General features: G+C 32.4%; 1 protein-coding gene across 1 annotated transcript in view; it reads left to right on the plus strand.

Annotated features, from left to right (window-relative positions):
- LOC127852532 (E3 ubiquitin-protein ligase RNF213-like) overlaps nucleotides 1-12,300 on the plus strand; it is a 110,621-nt gene extending 98,321 nt beyond the window's left edge. Inside the window, exons 87-98 of the mRNA XM_052386487.1 lie at nucleotides 219-319; nucleotides 428-485; nucleotides 1,422-1,618; nucleotides 1,935-2,064; nucleotides 2,193-2,279; nucleotides 2,442-2,634; nucleotides 4,392-4,620; nucleotides 5,116-5,190; nucleotides 5,503-5,694; nucleotides 6,174-6,272; nucleotides 6,540-6,739; nucleotides 7,565-12,300. Of these exons, the coding sequence (XP_052242447.1) occupies nucleotides 219-319; nucleotides 428-485; nucleotides 1,422-1,618; nucleotides 1,935-2,064; nucleotides 2,193-2,279; nucleotides 2,442-2,634; nucleotides 4,392-4,620; nucleotides 5,116-5,190; nucleotides 5,503-5,694; nucleotides 6,174-6,272; nucleotides 6,540-6,739; nucleotides 7,565-7,736 (1,733 nt within the window). The 3' untranslated portion in view covers nucleotides 7,737-12,300. The remainder of the gene's footprint in view (nucleotides 1-218; nucleotides 320-427; nucleotides 486-1,421; nucleotides 1,619-1,934; nucleotides 2,065-2,192; nucleotides 2,280-2,441; nucleotides 2,635-4,391; nucleotides 4,621-5,115; nucleotides 5,191-5,502; nucleotides 5,695-6,173; nucleotides 6,273-6,539; nucleotides 6,740-7,564) is intronic.
- Nucleotides 12,301-14,310: the final 2,010 nt, after the last annotated feature.

Raw genomic sequence — 14,310 nt, forward strand, 5'->3', positions numbered from 1 at the left:
CATTAATAAAACAGCTTTGTAGACATGGTAGAATATCAATTGTCCATTTATTTAATGAAGGTATATTATTTCATTGGAATATTAAGTATCTGTGCTTTGCATAATACATATTTCATTGGTTCAGTTAATTAATGTTACATTTGAAAAACATACAAAAAATATTTATCAAGGTTTAAACAATTAATTTTTGAAAATTGCTTATTCCGTTGATCACACAGAAACAAGAGTTGCCCGTGCAGTAACATTGCTGTCTAGTAAAGAACAAAGAAAAACATGGGAAAACGAATTTTCGTTGCACGTGTTGAATGAAGTGTTTGGCGTAAGCATTTTGTTTCTTTTTCGTCGTCTTCTTTATAGTGGTTTCATTATTTTTATACAAATATTTAAGGAATATTTACTGAATTTCAATGTTCATATTATTTTGCAGAATGTTGATACCTTGCTAAGTGACTGGAACCAAAGTATTGCCACAGACAATCGTTTAGGTAAATACCAAACTACTATTTATCAGTAATGGCTGATATAACACTACGTGTTGTGACATGGATTATCTTTAAATCAAATGTTATTTCCAGTGCTTTAATAAAGGGTTGAAAAGTATAATTCATGTATTATAATACTGCGGCAATTATTAACAGAAGTGTTCACATATATTCGTGTCTTGAAGAATGTCATAACATGAATTAAGTGACAGCGTCATAGTTCTTTATTTTGTATACTTATTTGAATATCAATAAATAATGTTGTCTTGCAATTGTTGCGAACCCGGTTTCTCTGTTATTTAAATCCAACCTGCGATTCAGCTAATCTAACAAGCGATTTAGGCTGTAGAACCTTATTACGTCCTCTTAACGCAGCAAACAAATGATCTTATCTTTTCCGATTGATGATTATGTATTTACACTGTGATATATCTCATGGTGAATTGTCTTCGGTATTGCTTTCTTCGACTTTTCGGAAATAATGCATACATTCGTTTTGAAATATTTAACTTTTTAAATATTCAATTTACCAATCTGTCAGCAGATATTTTAGCTATCGTAATGTTTTTGTTTATGGTTATCCATTTTAAAAACATATTCCTAAATAAAAAATCTGGCAAATAATTGACTGGTGTCAAACATTAGGCTCCTGCCTTTTTGCTCACATTCACTGGCTTACACTGAGAATAATAACACTGTTAAATCAACATTATGAGATACATGCCTTTTATACTTAGCTTTTACGATAAACCAAAAATGATAAAGCAGTATACAAAGACTAAATTTGATTAAAGCAGGGGCCACCACCGTGGGATGTTTAATTCAGCGCATTGAATGTTTGAATCAAGAAACAAACGTAAATCGTTTGATTATATCGCAAACACGTTAATATTTGGTGCATTACTTGTTATGTATCTCTAAGATAGAACGAATTTCTAGGTGCCGACCGATTGATGTGCATGATATACGAAGCAGAAAATCACCAAGAAAAGGAAAACAACCTGTCCATCAAAGACAATCCACGCATGTGGAGATTCCGTACACCTATAACCATTGAGCATATGCGTCAAAATTTGGAATCAAAAAGTCAGCAAGGAATGCACCCGCCTCTTATCTTGCAACGTTTCATGAATGAGGTACATTTTGAATGTGAACACTTGTTTTTAAAATTCTAACAAAATATATTCTTCTCTAACTGCTGTTTTTAATCATAGTCAGAGCTATCAACTGTTTGCATTGAAATGGTATATATTTTGAGCTGCATTGAGGATTTATAAGGTTTTCAACTCTATAGTCTCATCATTTCATTTGTGAGTGGATTCTTTTTAACTGATTTGTTTACATATCAATCTTTATATACCAGAGTTTCAAATTAGTTTAACCTAATTTTTACTGGCATTAGAATATAGCTTTCGGAGTTTTAATATGATGTCCATTGTTAATCTACTTTAGGACTGTCTTCTAAAGGCTCTTCGATATGTTCCAAATATCATTCGTCTCCAACGAGCTCTTCTTCGAGAATACCAAAAGAAACTTGACAAAACCGAAGCAAATGCAATACATGTGTTTGATTTGAAAAGAGGTAACTTTGTTCAAAGCAAATATTTTAACTCTAATAATATGTGCTTAACAAATAAACATATACTGCACATTCATGTAAAAATGTTCCTTTATTTGTAATGATAGTTATTTGAGGAAACACATTTTCAGATCATACAGCTGGCGAAGAAACCGAATTGTGGATACATGATTTTGCATGTGCTTGGGACATAACGAGGAAAACCTTGGAACAATATGGTATGTTTTAGAATAATTAGCAAATTAACGATCCGTCCTTGTACAATACAGTATAAATGTATTTAAATCTTCTTAGCAAAAACAAGTCAATAACAATAAGAAATAATATTTATTTCGTTTGTAAACAATGCTTTTTGTTACTTTTAAATAATCTTTTTTTAGGTTGCCACACAGAGTTTGGACGAACGTTTGTACCTTATGAATTTTGCAACCAAACGATAAACGATAATACGCCGTTAACAGTATTCCTTCCAAGAACAAGCGGTCCCGGACTATGTTCTTATGCAATGTTAGATTTGCTCTTCCGGAAACAAAACGACTTTTTAAGCAGCTTCGTAGTAGGCGAATCCGAAAGGTAATGCAGTTATGTCGCGTGTGACTAATTGGCTGAATTTAGCACAGCGTATTGGTAAGACCGTTTGGTCTTATGGCCCTATTCCACTACGAAAACAAGCCCACGATTCGCTACGATTTATCACATTCATTGAATCGGGAAGGCTCGTGACAGTCTACGAATCAGTAACGACACTGGTACGATTGCGTTAGAAGAATCGTGGGGTTCGGTTGAAGTCTTGCGAATAGCGTCGCGACTTCACTAAGATGTGTAAGAATCTAATGCGACTGTACTACGAACGATGCAGATCGGTCAGGACTAAGCTATGACCTCGCCGAACGCACACCTGAACTAGGCGCCAATATTTATTGATATTTTCTTTATAATGTGACCTACATCCTTCTGTGTACATGTACATGTGTAAGCAGGCATCCGTTCCTTTTTTGGCGCCAAATCAAAAATGGAAGTTCGACGAAGAGCAGCTGTAGTATTTGCACTAGAGCTTGAACACCAACACCACGTCTTGATGGCATGAGGAACAATTAGAAGGAGGAGAAGGCGAGCGGCACCTAGTTAGTGGGTTTGACCATGACTTACACCGACAAGAAGGCTAAAAACTGAATGACTGAAAAAACCGAGAAGCTCTGTTTATATAGCACACCCATTCTCAGAAAATCGTAACTGTTTTGTAACTAAATCGCGAGAATCTTAGCGGGCTCGCAACTCACTCGGGGTGAACTCGTGAGAGTCTTGACAAAGTCGTAGCTGATTCGTAGACAGATCACGTGATCACCGATTTCCCGATTGAGTCACGAATTACCTACGATTCCATTACGACGCCAAAGAACGCACTACGACGCTGTTACGAGTCAACTGCGATTAAATTAAGTCTTGGAGGTCCTGGCCATAATTTAAACACGTTTAAAATCTGGCCACGGTTTTTCAGGAGCTCACGAGTTGCATGAAATACGTGTGACCGGCCCACGACTAGCTACGAATGAGTTAGGACCTTCGCCGATTGAGCTACGAATGTCCCCGACCTCAAAATTTGAAAATCGGGATAAATCGTGGGGAATCGGATCGTAGTGGAATACCCCTTTTATGCAAGTTGTTGATATGACACGAGTCTTATAAATAAAATGACAATAGTCTAGGACTAACAGTGCCTTCAACATACACAAGATATCTCTTCTTCTTATAGATTTTGAACACGATTTCGATTACTTAACCGGATCATTTGTTAATAAAACTATTTAACATAAAGAAATGTTTAAAATACCACATAATATGAAAAGATGTCCCCATTACTGGTGAAGCGGAAGTTTCTCTTTTTTATATTATATAATATACTACTACTACTACTTCTACTACTACTTAACTACTATCTCTTATGTAGCAGTTTGAACGTTAATTTGCACAAAATAAAAGTAGGACTATATCAAAAAGAAAAGTTTAAGACGCTCTTACATCTGATCCTTTCTGCAATTCCCAAAGTTAATGACCTGAAATTTGCAAAGACAAATTTAGATAAGGATAAAAAGTAGAAATGTGTGTTGTTATTAAAGTTGTAAAAATGTAAACTCTACTATTCGTACACGTTTTATAAATTTTTAACAAAACTAGCTCACGGTATCAACATGGAGTCTCCATAGTTGTACTATTATCCCGATGTTGTTTGAAGAACTTGCATGTACATTAAAAAAAACTTTATAACTAGGTACATATATAAATATTTGAATAAGAAAGTGGCTTCAAACATTATGTTTTACGCAAAACAGAAAGAATGCAATTCATCGAGCCGTTAAACCGATGGATGTGACATCTTCACACCTGATCAGCTACGACCACGAACATGACCTGATGCCCCTGGTGTTGGCCAACTGTCATTACTCTTTCGAGATGGGTGTTGGGACCAAGATTGAGTATGACTTTGCTAGCATGGAGAGACAACTAATGGACAGGCTTCTCTACTCCAAGTCAATGATTGAAATGGATAGTTTTCTCGAGGTAATCACAAATTAAAATGCATTTTCGCAAATGTAAACATAGAGTACGTCTTTTATTAAAACATTCAACACGTGCTAAACAAATGCTGCCTTATTATCACATTCTAAAATCCAATAGTTGTGTTTCAACTATGAATATTTTTTCCTTAACAAGTTGAACATAACCGTTTGAGAATTTTCTTCGGCTTGGTATGCTATGAATGACCGATCACACGATGTTATTTAAGTGAAATTAAATCATCAATATGACCCAAAGTCCTTGAAAACTGTTTATTCAACAGGCCTGATAGCAATGTTTTATCATAAAAGCATTTGATAGAAAATATAAGAAAATTATATGAATTACAACTCATATTCATTGTTGCAATCCAAAATAAATAACAATAATAACTGGCGCCATTTCATTATGTATATTTTCTGTGTGATCTTCGTTTGTAAAGACCTTTATAATCTTTTTTAATGCGCTACACTTATTAAACTTCCTATTGTCTTTCAGATTGATCTGATGATCTACAGAACAGAAGTAACGAATGTGAATGTTTTCATGCAACTTTCAGAGAAAATACCACAGGTAACATCATTAAGTTGTGTTCCTTTGTGGTGTCTGTGTATTATTTCAAATCGAGTATGTGTATTCTACGCATGATTGCTTTACAATCTGTATCTGTTGACAATATGACCTTTTTTACCAATAGGTAGAAAGCAATGCTCCTGCATCTTGTGTATAGCTTATTGTTATCTACACATCGGAGTATCAAAACTGCTTAATGTTCTTTCATGTAATACCAAAAGTTTGACACAAGATTGCAGACTCATCTTCATTATTAACGTGTCGAAAAAAGGTATACATAATTCCTATACTTTATCACCATCATGTGTGTAGGTACATTTGAATGGGGCAGTCCGAACACAAATTTGCGAAGAATTACGAAAAATTCCTGACGTTTGCAAAACACTGGACAACTTGGATATTGCTATCAGCTTTTTGAAGACAACTGGAGGAGATCCCCAAACAAAGCTGAATACATTTATGGTTAAAACCCTACAGATGGAAAACGCAATTATAAGTCAAAAGGTTAACTTTCGTAATTACCGGTATAGAAATCGCATTTTTACCAGAAGTATAAATTTTAATTGTAAGCTAATAATTCAAACCTGGTTGTACCGTTTCGAATGGATACTAATGTGTAACATTATGTGATACAAATATATGATACTTTTTTGGCGTCTATTCTCTGGCTGTTACACGATACATGCTATACTTTTGTTAAGCTAAATTAATCAAAATCAAATTTATTTATGTTCATTCCATACGCATTCTCTGTTAGATGCATATATTGACAATGTATCGTTTTAAGCGTGCTTGAACATATACTTAAGTATTAATGCGGTTAACAACGCACTGCAAATCGTTTGAAAGCTCCAGTGTTTTTTGTCTAGGAAACACAAAACAATAATTTATTAAGTAATCTCATTTGATTTTTCTTGATTAAAATATGAAAGTCAACAGTGACAAGTCAATCAATGTGATTCTCATAATGTCTATTCACGCAGGCATGCCAGACATGCGAGCTGCGACATGCGAGAGCTTTGTGGTTGCTATTGTCTCTGCAGAGGTCTAAGCTGCTGATTGAACATCGACAAAGTACAGAGGTGTGATAATTGTACACATTTGATTTAAAGATCATTTAAGTTTGTCCAAACACGTTCAAGCAATGTTTACTGTGTTGACTGAAATGATTATTGTAAAAAAAAGGCATATGTGTTTATTGGATTAAACTGTTAATATATTGGTTGATGTTAATTTTCTGTTTTGTTCCAAATAAATGCTATATGCAACACAAAGCTGTGAGCATATACGATGCAGAATGCTTGAGGAATTGTGTCAGACAGCATTGCAAATTTGTCTTAATATTTCAGGAAGTGTTTGAAACTTTACCAGATGACATGTATGATAATTTGGAAAAAGGCGTGGAAACACGTTTCAAGGAATACATGAACACACTGAATGTCGAAAAACTCTCAACAGTCTTGGAAGTTATACACGAGTTCCTGCTACTCAATGTTGCCATTCGCCAAAATACTGACGACAATGATTACATAAATACCAGCACATACAGGTCAGTAACGATTTATTAGTATACGCTTCGACGGCAAAAACTATTGTATCAACTATTTAAATTAAACTTTGTATTATAGAGCTATTTCTTGATTTTGTTATCAACACATATTTGTTTGAGAGCTCAAAAACGAGAAACCGTATTCGCTAGAAGCGTTTTCCTTTTCTTCGTCATTTCAGTAGCCGAACTTCATTCTTATGTTCTGTCGGCTTTGGCAATAAGCGTTATGTCTCAAATGTACTTGACATTATACACAATACACACGTCGCATACACAAGTCCGTTTTGTTTAGTTTAATTACTTAAGTACTACACATTTTTCGGTCAATGCCTTCATTAGTAGTATGAATATTTTATATACACAGAAAGTGATGTCAATGTCAAACGGTGACTCATTCTATGGAATAAATACTTTAAAAAGTTCGTATTATTAATGATATTTTGCTAATAAAATGATGTAGAAATTTACATATGCATGGTGTTCTGGTAACGTGTATTAGTACAATTGGTTGTGTCAAGCACTATTGAGTCTGCGCCTTTCGTAAGATACAACTTCGTACGACCAACTCAACTGTTACAAGTTCTCAAAACACTGAAATAACCTTATATTATAAATTTAGCAAGACATGTGATTGCTGAAATATAAGGCGGATGGACCTGGATATTGAGTGTATTTTACATTTGATATATGTGTATATTACACTATTGTTAAAACACATCAACACCATTCACTATGACGAAATAAAAATTGTAAATCACCTTACTTATCTTGATGTAATGACTTGTGATTTTTGCAAAAGTGTAATTGATTATTAATACTTTTCAGTTTACTCGACGGTCTGAGAGAGTATATAGCCATCAGCGAGCCTCCATTGGTATTAGACAATGCAACATTGTTGGAATTTCCGAAAGAAATTTTGTACAAACATGGAGCAAAGGCATGGGTCTTTGCTTACAAAACGTTGACAAAGAAAGTAGGGACCAGGCGACGCTACTAAGGCGCCTCTCTTAATTTCATGATTAAACACAACCATTGACATGCAGATTAGATGATAAGAGCGTACGAAACTTGTTTAACACACCTATATATATATATATATATATATATATATATATATATATATATATATATATCTTTACATGGTTATAGAATGGTTTCTTTATGATATACTCATTATAGAGTTTATGGTCGTATGGAATTGTTCGTACGATTAAACTATAAACGAACATTTTCGGTTATCAAAACATCACTAACCATTTGGAATGTGTCCTTGATGTTTGAGCAATTTTTTGTATATATATTGTCTATTACGTTTTAATGTCGACATGCCGACTGAGAACTGTTATTTTGTGCTTAGTTGTTTATTATTTATGTATAAATTGTAATCAATTACCTACATGGGTAAGTATAATTTCGTTCGAAATGAAGTGTTGTTCTTTATGCTAATTTTCTTTAAATAACATAATCGTAATAAAACGAGCGTGTAAAAATTAGTAGAAATGATAAAAAACTTTGTTATTGTTGTGTGTCTCGATAAATTGTCATTCATTCATGCACGAAATCTGTATTTATATTGGATATGTTTTTTTTAAATATGTATTCATTTCATGTAGCACGTAGCGATATAGTTAGCATGTGTTTTTTTAACGTTCTTTACCATGTATTTATTTGAACATACTGTAGTGGAATTAATATGCATTCAAATTAGATCATATTGATGCTGATAAAGAAATGAGCGTACAATAGATGTTATGTAGATATAATTTTTCATGATGATTGTAATGTTTTAAATATGCCTTTAAATCAGATGATGGTGACATTGGTAAAACATGAGCTTAGTTTGAAAGTGTACAATGTGCATGATATGTAAAACATGAGTGGTTTCCAACATTATGCTAGATGTCTTTTGTGAGATTATCTATGTACATTGTACTTTTAAATGTTATAACAACACAGAGACGTATTTTTGTGAAAACAAAGATGATATCTGATTGTATATAGCATTGCAAATAACAGCTTTGCGTTTTAAAACCATAAACATTGGCTGTCAATATATATATTTTAGTTAAAATTGTTTATTTTAGTGTTTGTATGTATATTTTCGAAATATCAATAATATCATTATTTTATTATATCAGAATTGATTTGCTTACTGTAATTTTATGTTTTACAAATGTGTATTGTTTCTTAAATATATATGCGATGGCTATGATGCTTATTTGCCTGTCTCTAAACTGTGTTGACTGGCGTGATTTTTTTATGTATTTGCAATTAATGTATATTTATAATATTTGTATTTGTTTAATCAATAGTTTTAAATACTGTTTTACGTTTCTTTTTATACACTCGATACACACCAACCATTCATAAATATGGTTTGCCATGATTTATACATATGTGTAAACAACATCTCATGTACGTAAACTGATTTGTTTTAATTTACGTTGCAACATACCAAATGTTCTTCGTGTATAGGAATATAAGATTGAAATTCCACTTCCTTGTGTATGAACATTTCCAATTAACATATTAGTATAATACGAAACTACTGTTAAAACTGTTGAAACCGAATAGTTTTGCATCTGCAATAAGTCAATGTGAGGTGTAGTTCGTTGTTCGTGCGTTATTATCTTTGTATAAATTATGCTTTTATTTTTTTATATTTGATGTCCATGTGTCATTATTCACCTTTTGCTAGTTATATTGTAGTACCAAATATAGAGAATAACAGGTTACTGTCCCATCGTTTTGTAGTATATAAGGTGAGGCTTACAATAATATAACGGCGAGGCTTGCCGAGCCGTTATTTTATTCGTGCCGAGCCTGATATATTACAAAACGATGGGACAGTAACCTGTTTTTCTGTTAATCATACCACATTTTCCTAAAAATCTGCAAAGCAATCCATTTTTTTATAATTAAAATGTACGGATCACCGCTGATTTTGCTGATCCGGCTTTTACACGTTGACATAGACATGTAGCAACGGCGTTCGAAAAGACGACACGAATAATCGCTTATTTTTAACATCGTATACGGTATAGAGAAAAAAATTGTTTGCATTACGAATGGAAAGAGTGCACCCGCTATAATTATAAACGTCTTGAATTTGAGATCAGGAATGGACTGCAGCGACAAATTTAATCGAAAAACACACTTCACCGAATGGTTTGGAGATGCCATTTTGGAGATGTGTATTGAAATTGACATTTTGATGATGGTGTTAATATTGACATAAGCGTGTTAAATCGTCTGTTTGAATAGTTGAGGATTAGCATACAGTTATCATTTGTCTTGACTATCTGTACAACACATGCGAGTACAATGACTAAATCGCTATTCAAGTTTTATTGTCCCATTGATGACGTCATTTAACTTCTAACTGCGGGCTGTGATTTTTTTTAAATAAACGTTTTTGTTATTTATGACTTTAAACAAGAATAACATAGGTACGTTCTTGGTATCAAATTGTTTGTTTTGTTGAACCTGATTCATGTTGATAGAAACTGTTGACTTAATTGCAAATCCCACGTAACACTTAACATTGACTGATATAAGAACTTCCTGTTGACCATGATTTAAAATAATATATCAGGCAACGTTATATCAGGCAGATATCAATGCGGTGGTATGATAAATCGCATTATGAGTGTGTTAAGTAAATATATTTACATGGATTGATGCTTGTATTAATGAAAATAAACTGGAAGATACCGACATTTCTCTGAGTAAGGTATGATGAATACAAAAAGTTGTAGCCTCATGCATCAGATTTATTGAAGCATGCTTTGTATTATTGTGCTACATGTAGTTCTACAGGAACTGTTTTTTAGCTACAATGTATTGTTTTATGTATATAATAATGTGTTTGTTTGAACGTTTAAAGCAAAAAGTGTGTGTGTCAACAACACGATAGCATGCGTAGTATGGAGTCCATTAAAACAAGATACCATGATTAAACCAACCTGTATGTGTAAAAGTGAGAATAAGGCTATCTGTATTTATACAACGACTACTATTCTGTGAAATACGTTCACACGCGCGTTTTCGAATATATGTATTACGTATGTATGAGAATAGTGTAACAATACATTGCCGTTGGTTATGTTCTTTTTAACGCGATTGATTTCTTTATTTAACATTTGGTATATTTTACAAATATGTGTTAGCTAGAACATTATACACAAAATAAATTGTGATTGTTTAACCAAATTATATTTAGAATTCTACTTTATAATAATGATTGTATTCTATTGTAGATGTATATTCTTTCCATGTGACGTTAATGCATTTGTGATTAAGTGTGTCATTTTCGCGCCGTGTTGTATTGTCAAAAAACTAGCTGATGATGTCAAACTTTTATGTTGCGTTTGCTATGCTTCTAAAGGAATGCATCATCCTATATTATTATAAGTTTTAACGAATGATACATTTTAGCCATTTTGCTTACATACTTTGAACATATTTACCTATGTTTTTGCTGATTCATGATAGTTGTTTTGATATATACAGTGGATGAACGACCAGAATTTGCAAATGACCTAGTTTTACTATTATTATTATTAAGTGTATTGTTGTTATTATTATTATTATTATTATTATTATTATTATTATTATTATTATTATTATTATTTAAGTGTGTTTTGATTAGGTTGTTTTTGTGAGATACAGGGTTATTTAATGAATGAGATGTTTCTTAGAATTTAAATGAGTTGTTTATTTTTTGTTTGTTCCACGACAAAAACCTGAATGCAAGACAGAAATCATTTATTTATATACTCAATGTTTTTAAAAAAGGGTGCAAAATTATGTTAGTATGTGTCTTTTTTTTTAAACATAAGCATGGCAACAACATGTGAACGACCAATTTAAAATAGCATTGAAGTTTGATACTCCCAGCGTGTCCATAAACAGGTTTTTCCGTAGATCGGATTAATAATGTTTTATTTATAATCTTACCGTGTTAATTTTTTTGTTGTTGTGCATATTTATTGACTTTAAGGTACAATGAGAAAATGCAAAGAGATGCGCTACATGTACTTACTGCTTGAGCGATTACAGAAATCGGTGGGTGTTACCGTGTTTAATGGTTGCTGTGTTTTTCGGTTGCATAGGGGAATTCACACAATCGTACCGAACACCCATACACACATAGTAGAGTATCCGATATGATTTTGATAACTCATCTGGTGGCTTTATGAAGGGTAATTCTTAGGTCTTCGTATTCCTATGTTATGTGTGATATGTATGTATGTGATAACAAGCTTTGTTATATTTCACTGCACCATTTGAGGTTACAGATTTTAATATATTTTAAAACAAAAAAGTGAAGTATATTGCATGATACGGGATGAGAATTTTGTTCGATGTATATCATTATAAAATATCTGAGTATATAAGGCCAGGGAGCTTTTGTTGCAAATAATAACAGGGTTTAACTTTACGACAATCTGTCAATTAACCTATGCACAATTTGAATAGTTAGCGTTTATTTAATGGTGTTGATGCTACATGTACTTGTATGCAAGTGTGAATAAATCCGAGTTTGTGTGTTTATCAAATTGGTTTGGTTGTATTTTGATTTAAAAACATAGGTTTAGTGTTAAAGATCGTATTTGATATCAAATAATGGTTATAAGATCCTGAAGTAAACACTGATGATTAGATCAGCATTTGATAAACATTCATATTTTAAAGTTTGTGACAATCATAGGTTGTAAGTTAAACATGGATGGAAAAAAACATGGTTGGACACACTGATAAATCGAATTTAATCCAGTTTAAATAACATGAAAATAATATTTAATTGGCCATTCACCCGTATATTGACATTTTTAGATTTGGGCAAAATAAGTGAATCTCAAGTATTTGTATTTCAAATTATGTTGTTTATTAAGCTGATTTGGAAACAAAAGCAAGTATATTGCCAATACGACAGTGTACTCTTAGTCGATTAAAAATAATGCATCGCATATATTTAAACTGTTAGCTGAATCTACAAACTAACACTTTTATTTTAATTACAAAATACCTGGAAAAAAACACAATATATTTAGATACGGCATAGTGTGTTGAAGAAACAGGGTCGACAAACTGTAAATAATTATGTTTCTTATACACTATCATGTCGAACATCGGGCAATATATTAAGTCGAACATTATAAGTTCATTATATTTTATTCAGAGATGGAAGTCATTATTATTGACACAATACTTCCATCAAACCTGTTTCAACTCCTAATTCATTTCTTTCACCGTTCAAGGTGTCGATTCCAGTTTTATAATTCAATTGCTGTGGTCGGTGTTCTATTGTAAAAGAAGTGCTTAAGAACAAGAATAGCTCGCCTGAGAGAGGTTCTGGGGTTATTGACTGGTAGGTAGCTCAAATACAGTGAAACGTATTACGACTCGTATTAAAAGCATACACATTTTAGTGTGTATTTTTTTGAAAGCTGTTATTCTTCTTAATAATAATACCAGTCTTGCAAAATTTGATATATAGGAAAGACAAGACAAATGCTTTGAAAGTTTGCCGTTTAATAATAAAACCCAAATAGTAATTCGTGTCATCCAATCTAAAACCAAGCATTTCAAAAAAGGTAATTTTAGTGTAATTGTGTTTATAACAACATAAATAAGTTTGATAGTTATGTTCTTAATTATTGTTATATTTATTTACTAACACCGTTGGTTTGCACAATTTATACTGATATATAGGGTTTGACGTGTTATTGAAATTTGTAAATATACTTGTATTCATCCAATAAATATATAATATATTATCTTTTTCTTCTGTTAGTTTGACTTATCTTACATAGTCGGGTTTGCGTTCTTATACATACTACGTAATGCAGATTATGCGCATGAATTAAACAAAATCAAAAAATATAATGTTCACAAAAGCAAGCAATACATGTAATTATAAATTAGAACATCATAAACCACTTGCTTACATTTTGTTCTAAGTTAAATTCCACTAAATTATTTTCTATCCTTCCGTGGTCCATTAGAAAATAGTGCATTTTTCATTAGAGTTCCTTTTCTCTTCGGGTTTAAAATCAATTTAGCGATGCATTTTGTGATTTATTCCTGTACTCTGATGGAATCTGCAATATTTTGGTGCATGTTTATTGGAACAACGTTGAAAGATTAACGTTTGGTGTTCGTTGATTGAAGTACTGTGCTTTGGTCAAAATATTAGAGCCAAACCATGTTTTCCGATTGTGCTTGCTTTTGAGAGAATTTTACATTCTTAGAAACTACAAAAAGGTATTCTTTTGAGTGCAATTATCTGAAGAGGACATATACGTCTTTAAAATGGTACCAGTCTTGTAAAATATGATGGATCGGAATGGCAAGAAAATGCCTTGAAAGTTGACAGTTTTATAATGAGACCGTAAGAGATTTTGAATTAGTGTACAAAAATATTTTCTCAGTAGTGCATCGCACACATAGTTTTAAACACAATTTTACTTTTGTCAAATGCAAAAAAAATGAATGAACAAAAACTACATTTTGTAATAGATATTTTGAGTTAGTTATGTTTGTGTGGCATTGGCTGCCATGAGGGC

This window comes from Dreissena polymorpha, chromosome 12 (genome assembly GCF_020536995.1).
Source record: "Dreissena polymorpha isolate Duluth1 chromosome 12, UMN_Dpol_1.0, whole genome shotgun sequence".
NCBI classification, from domain to species: domain Eukaryota; kingdom Metazoa; phylum Mollusca; class Bivalvia; order Myida; family Dreissenidae; genus Dreissena; species Dreissena polymorpha.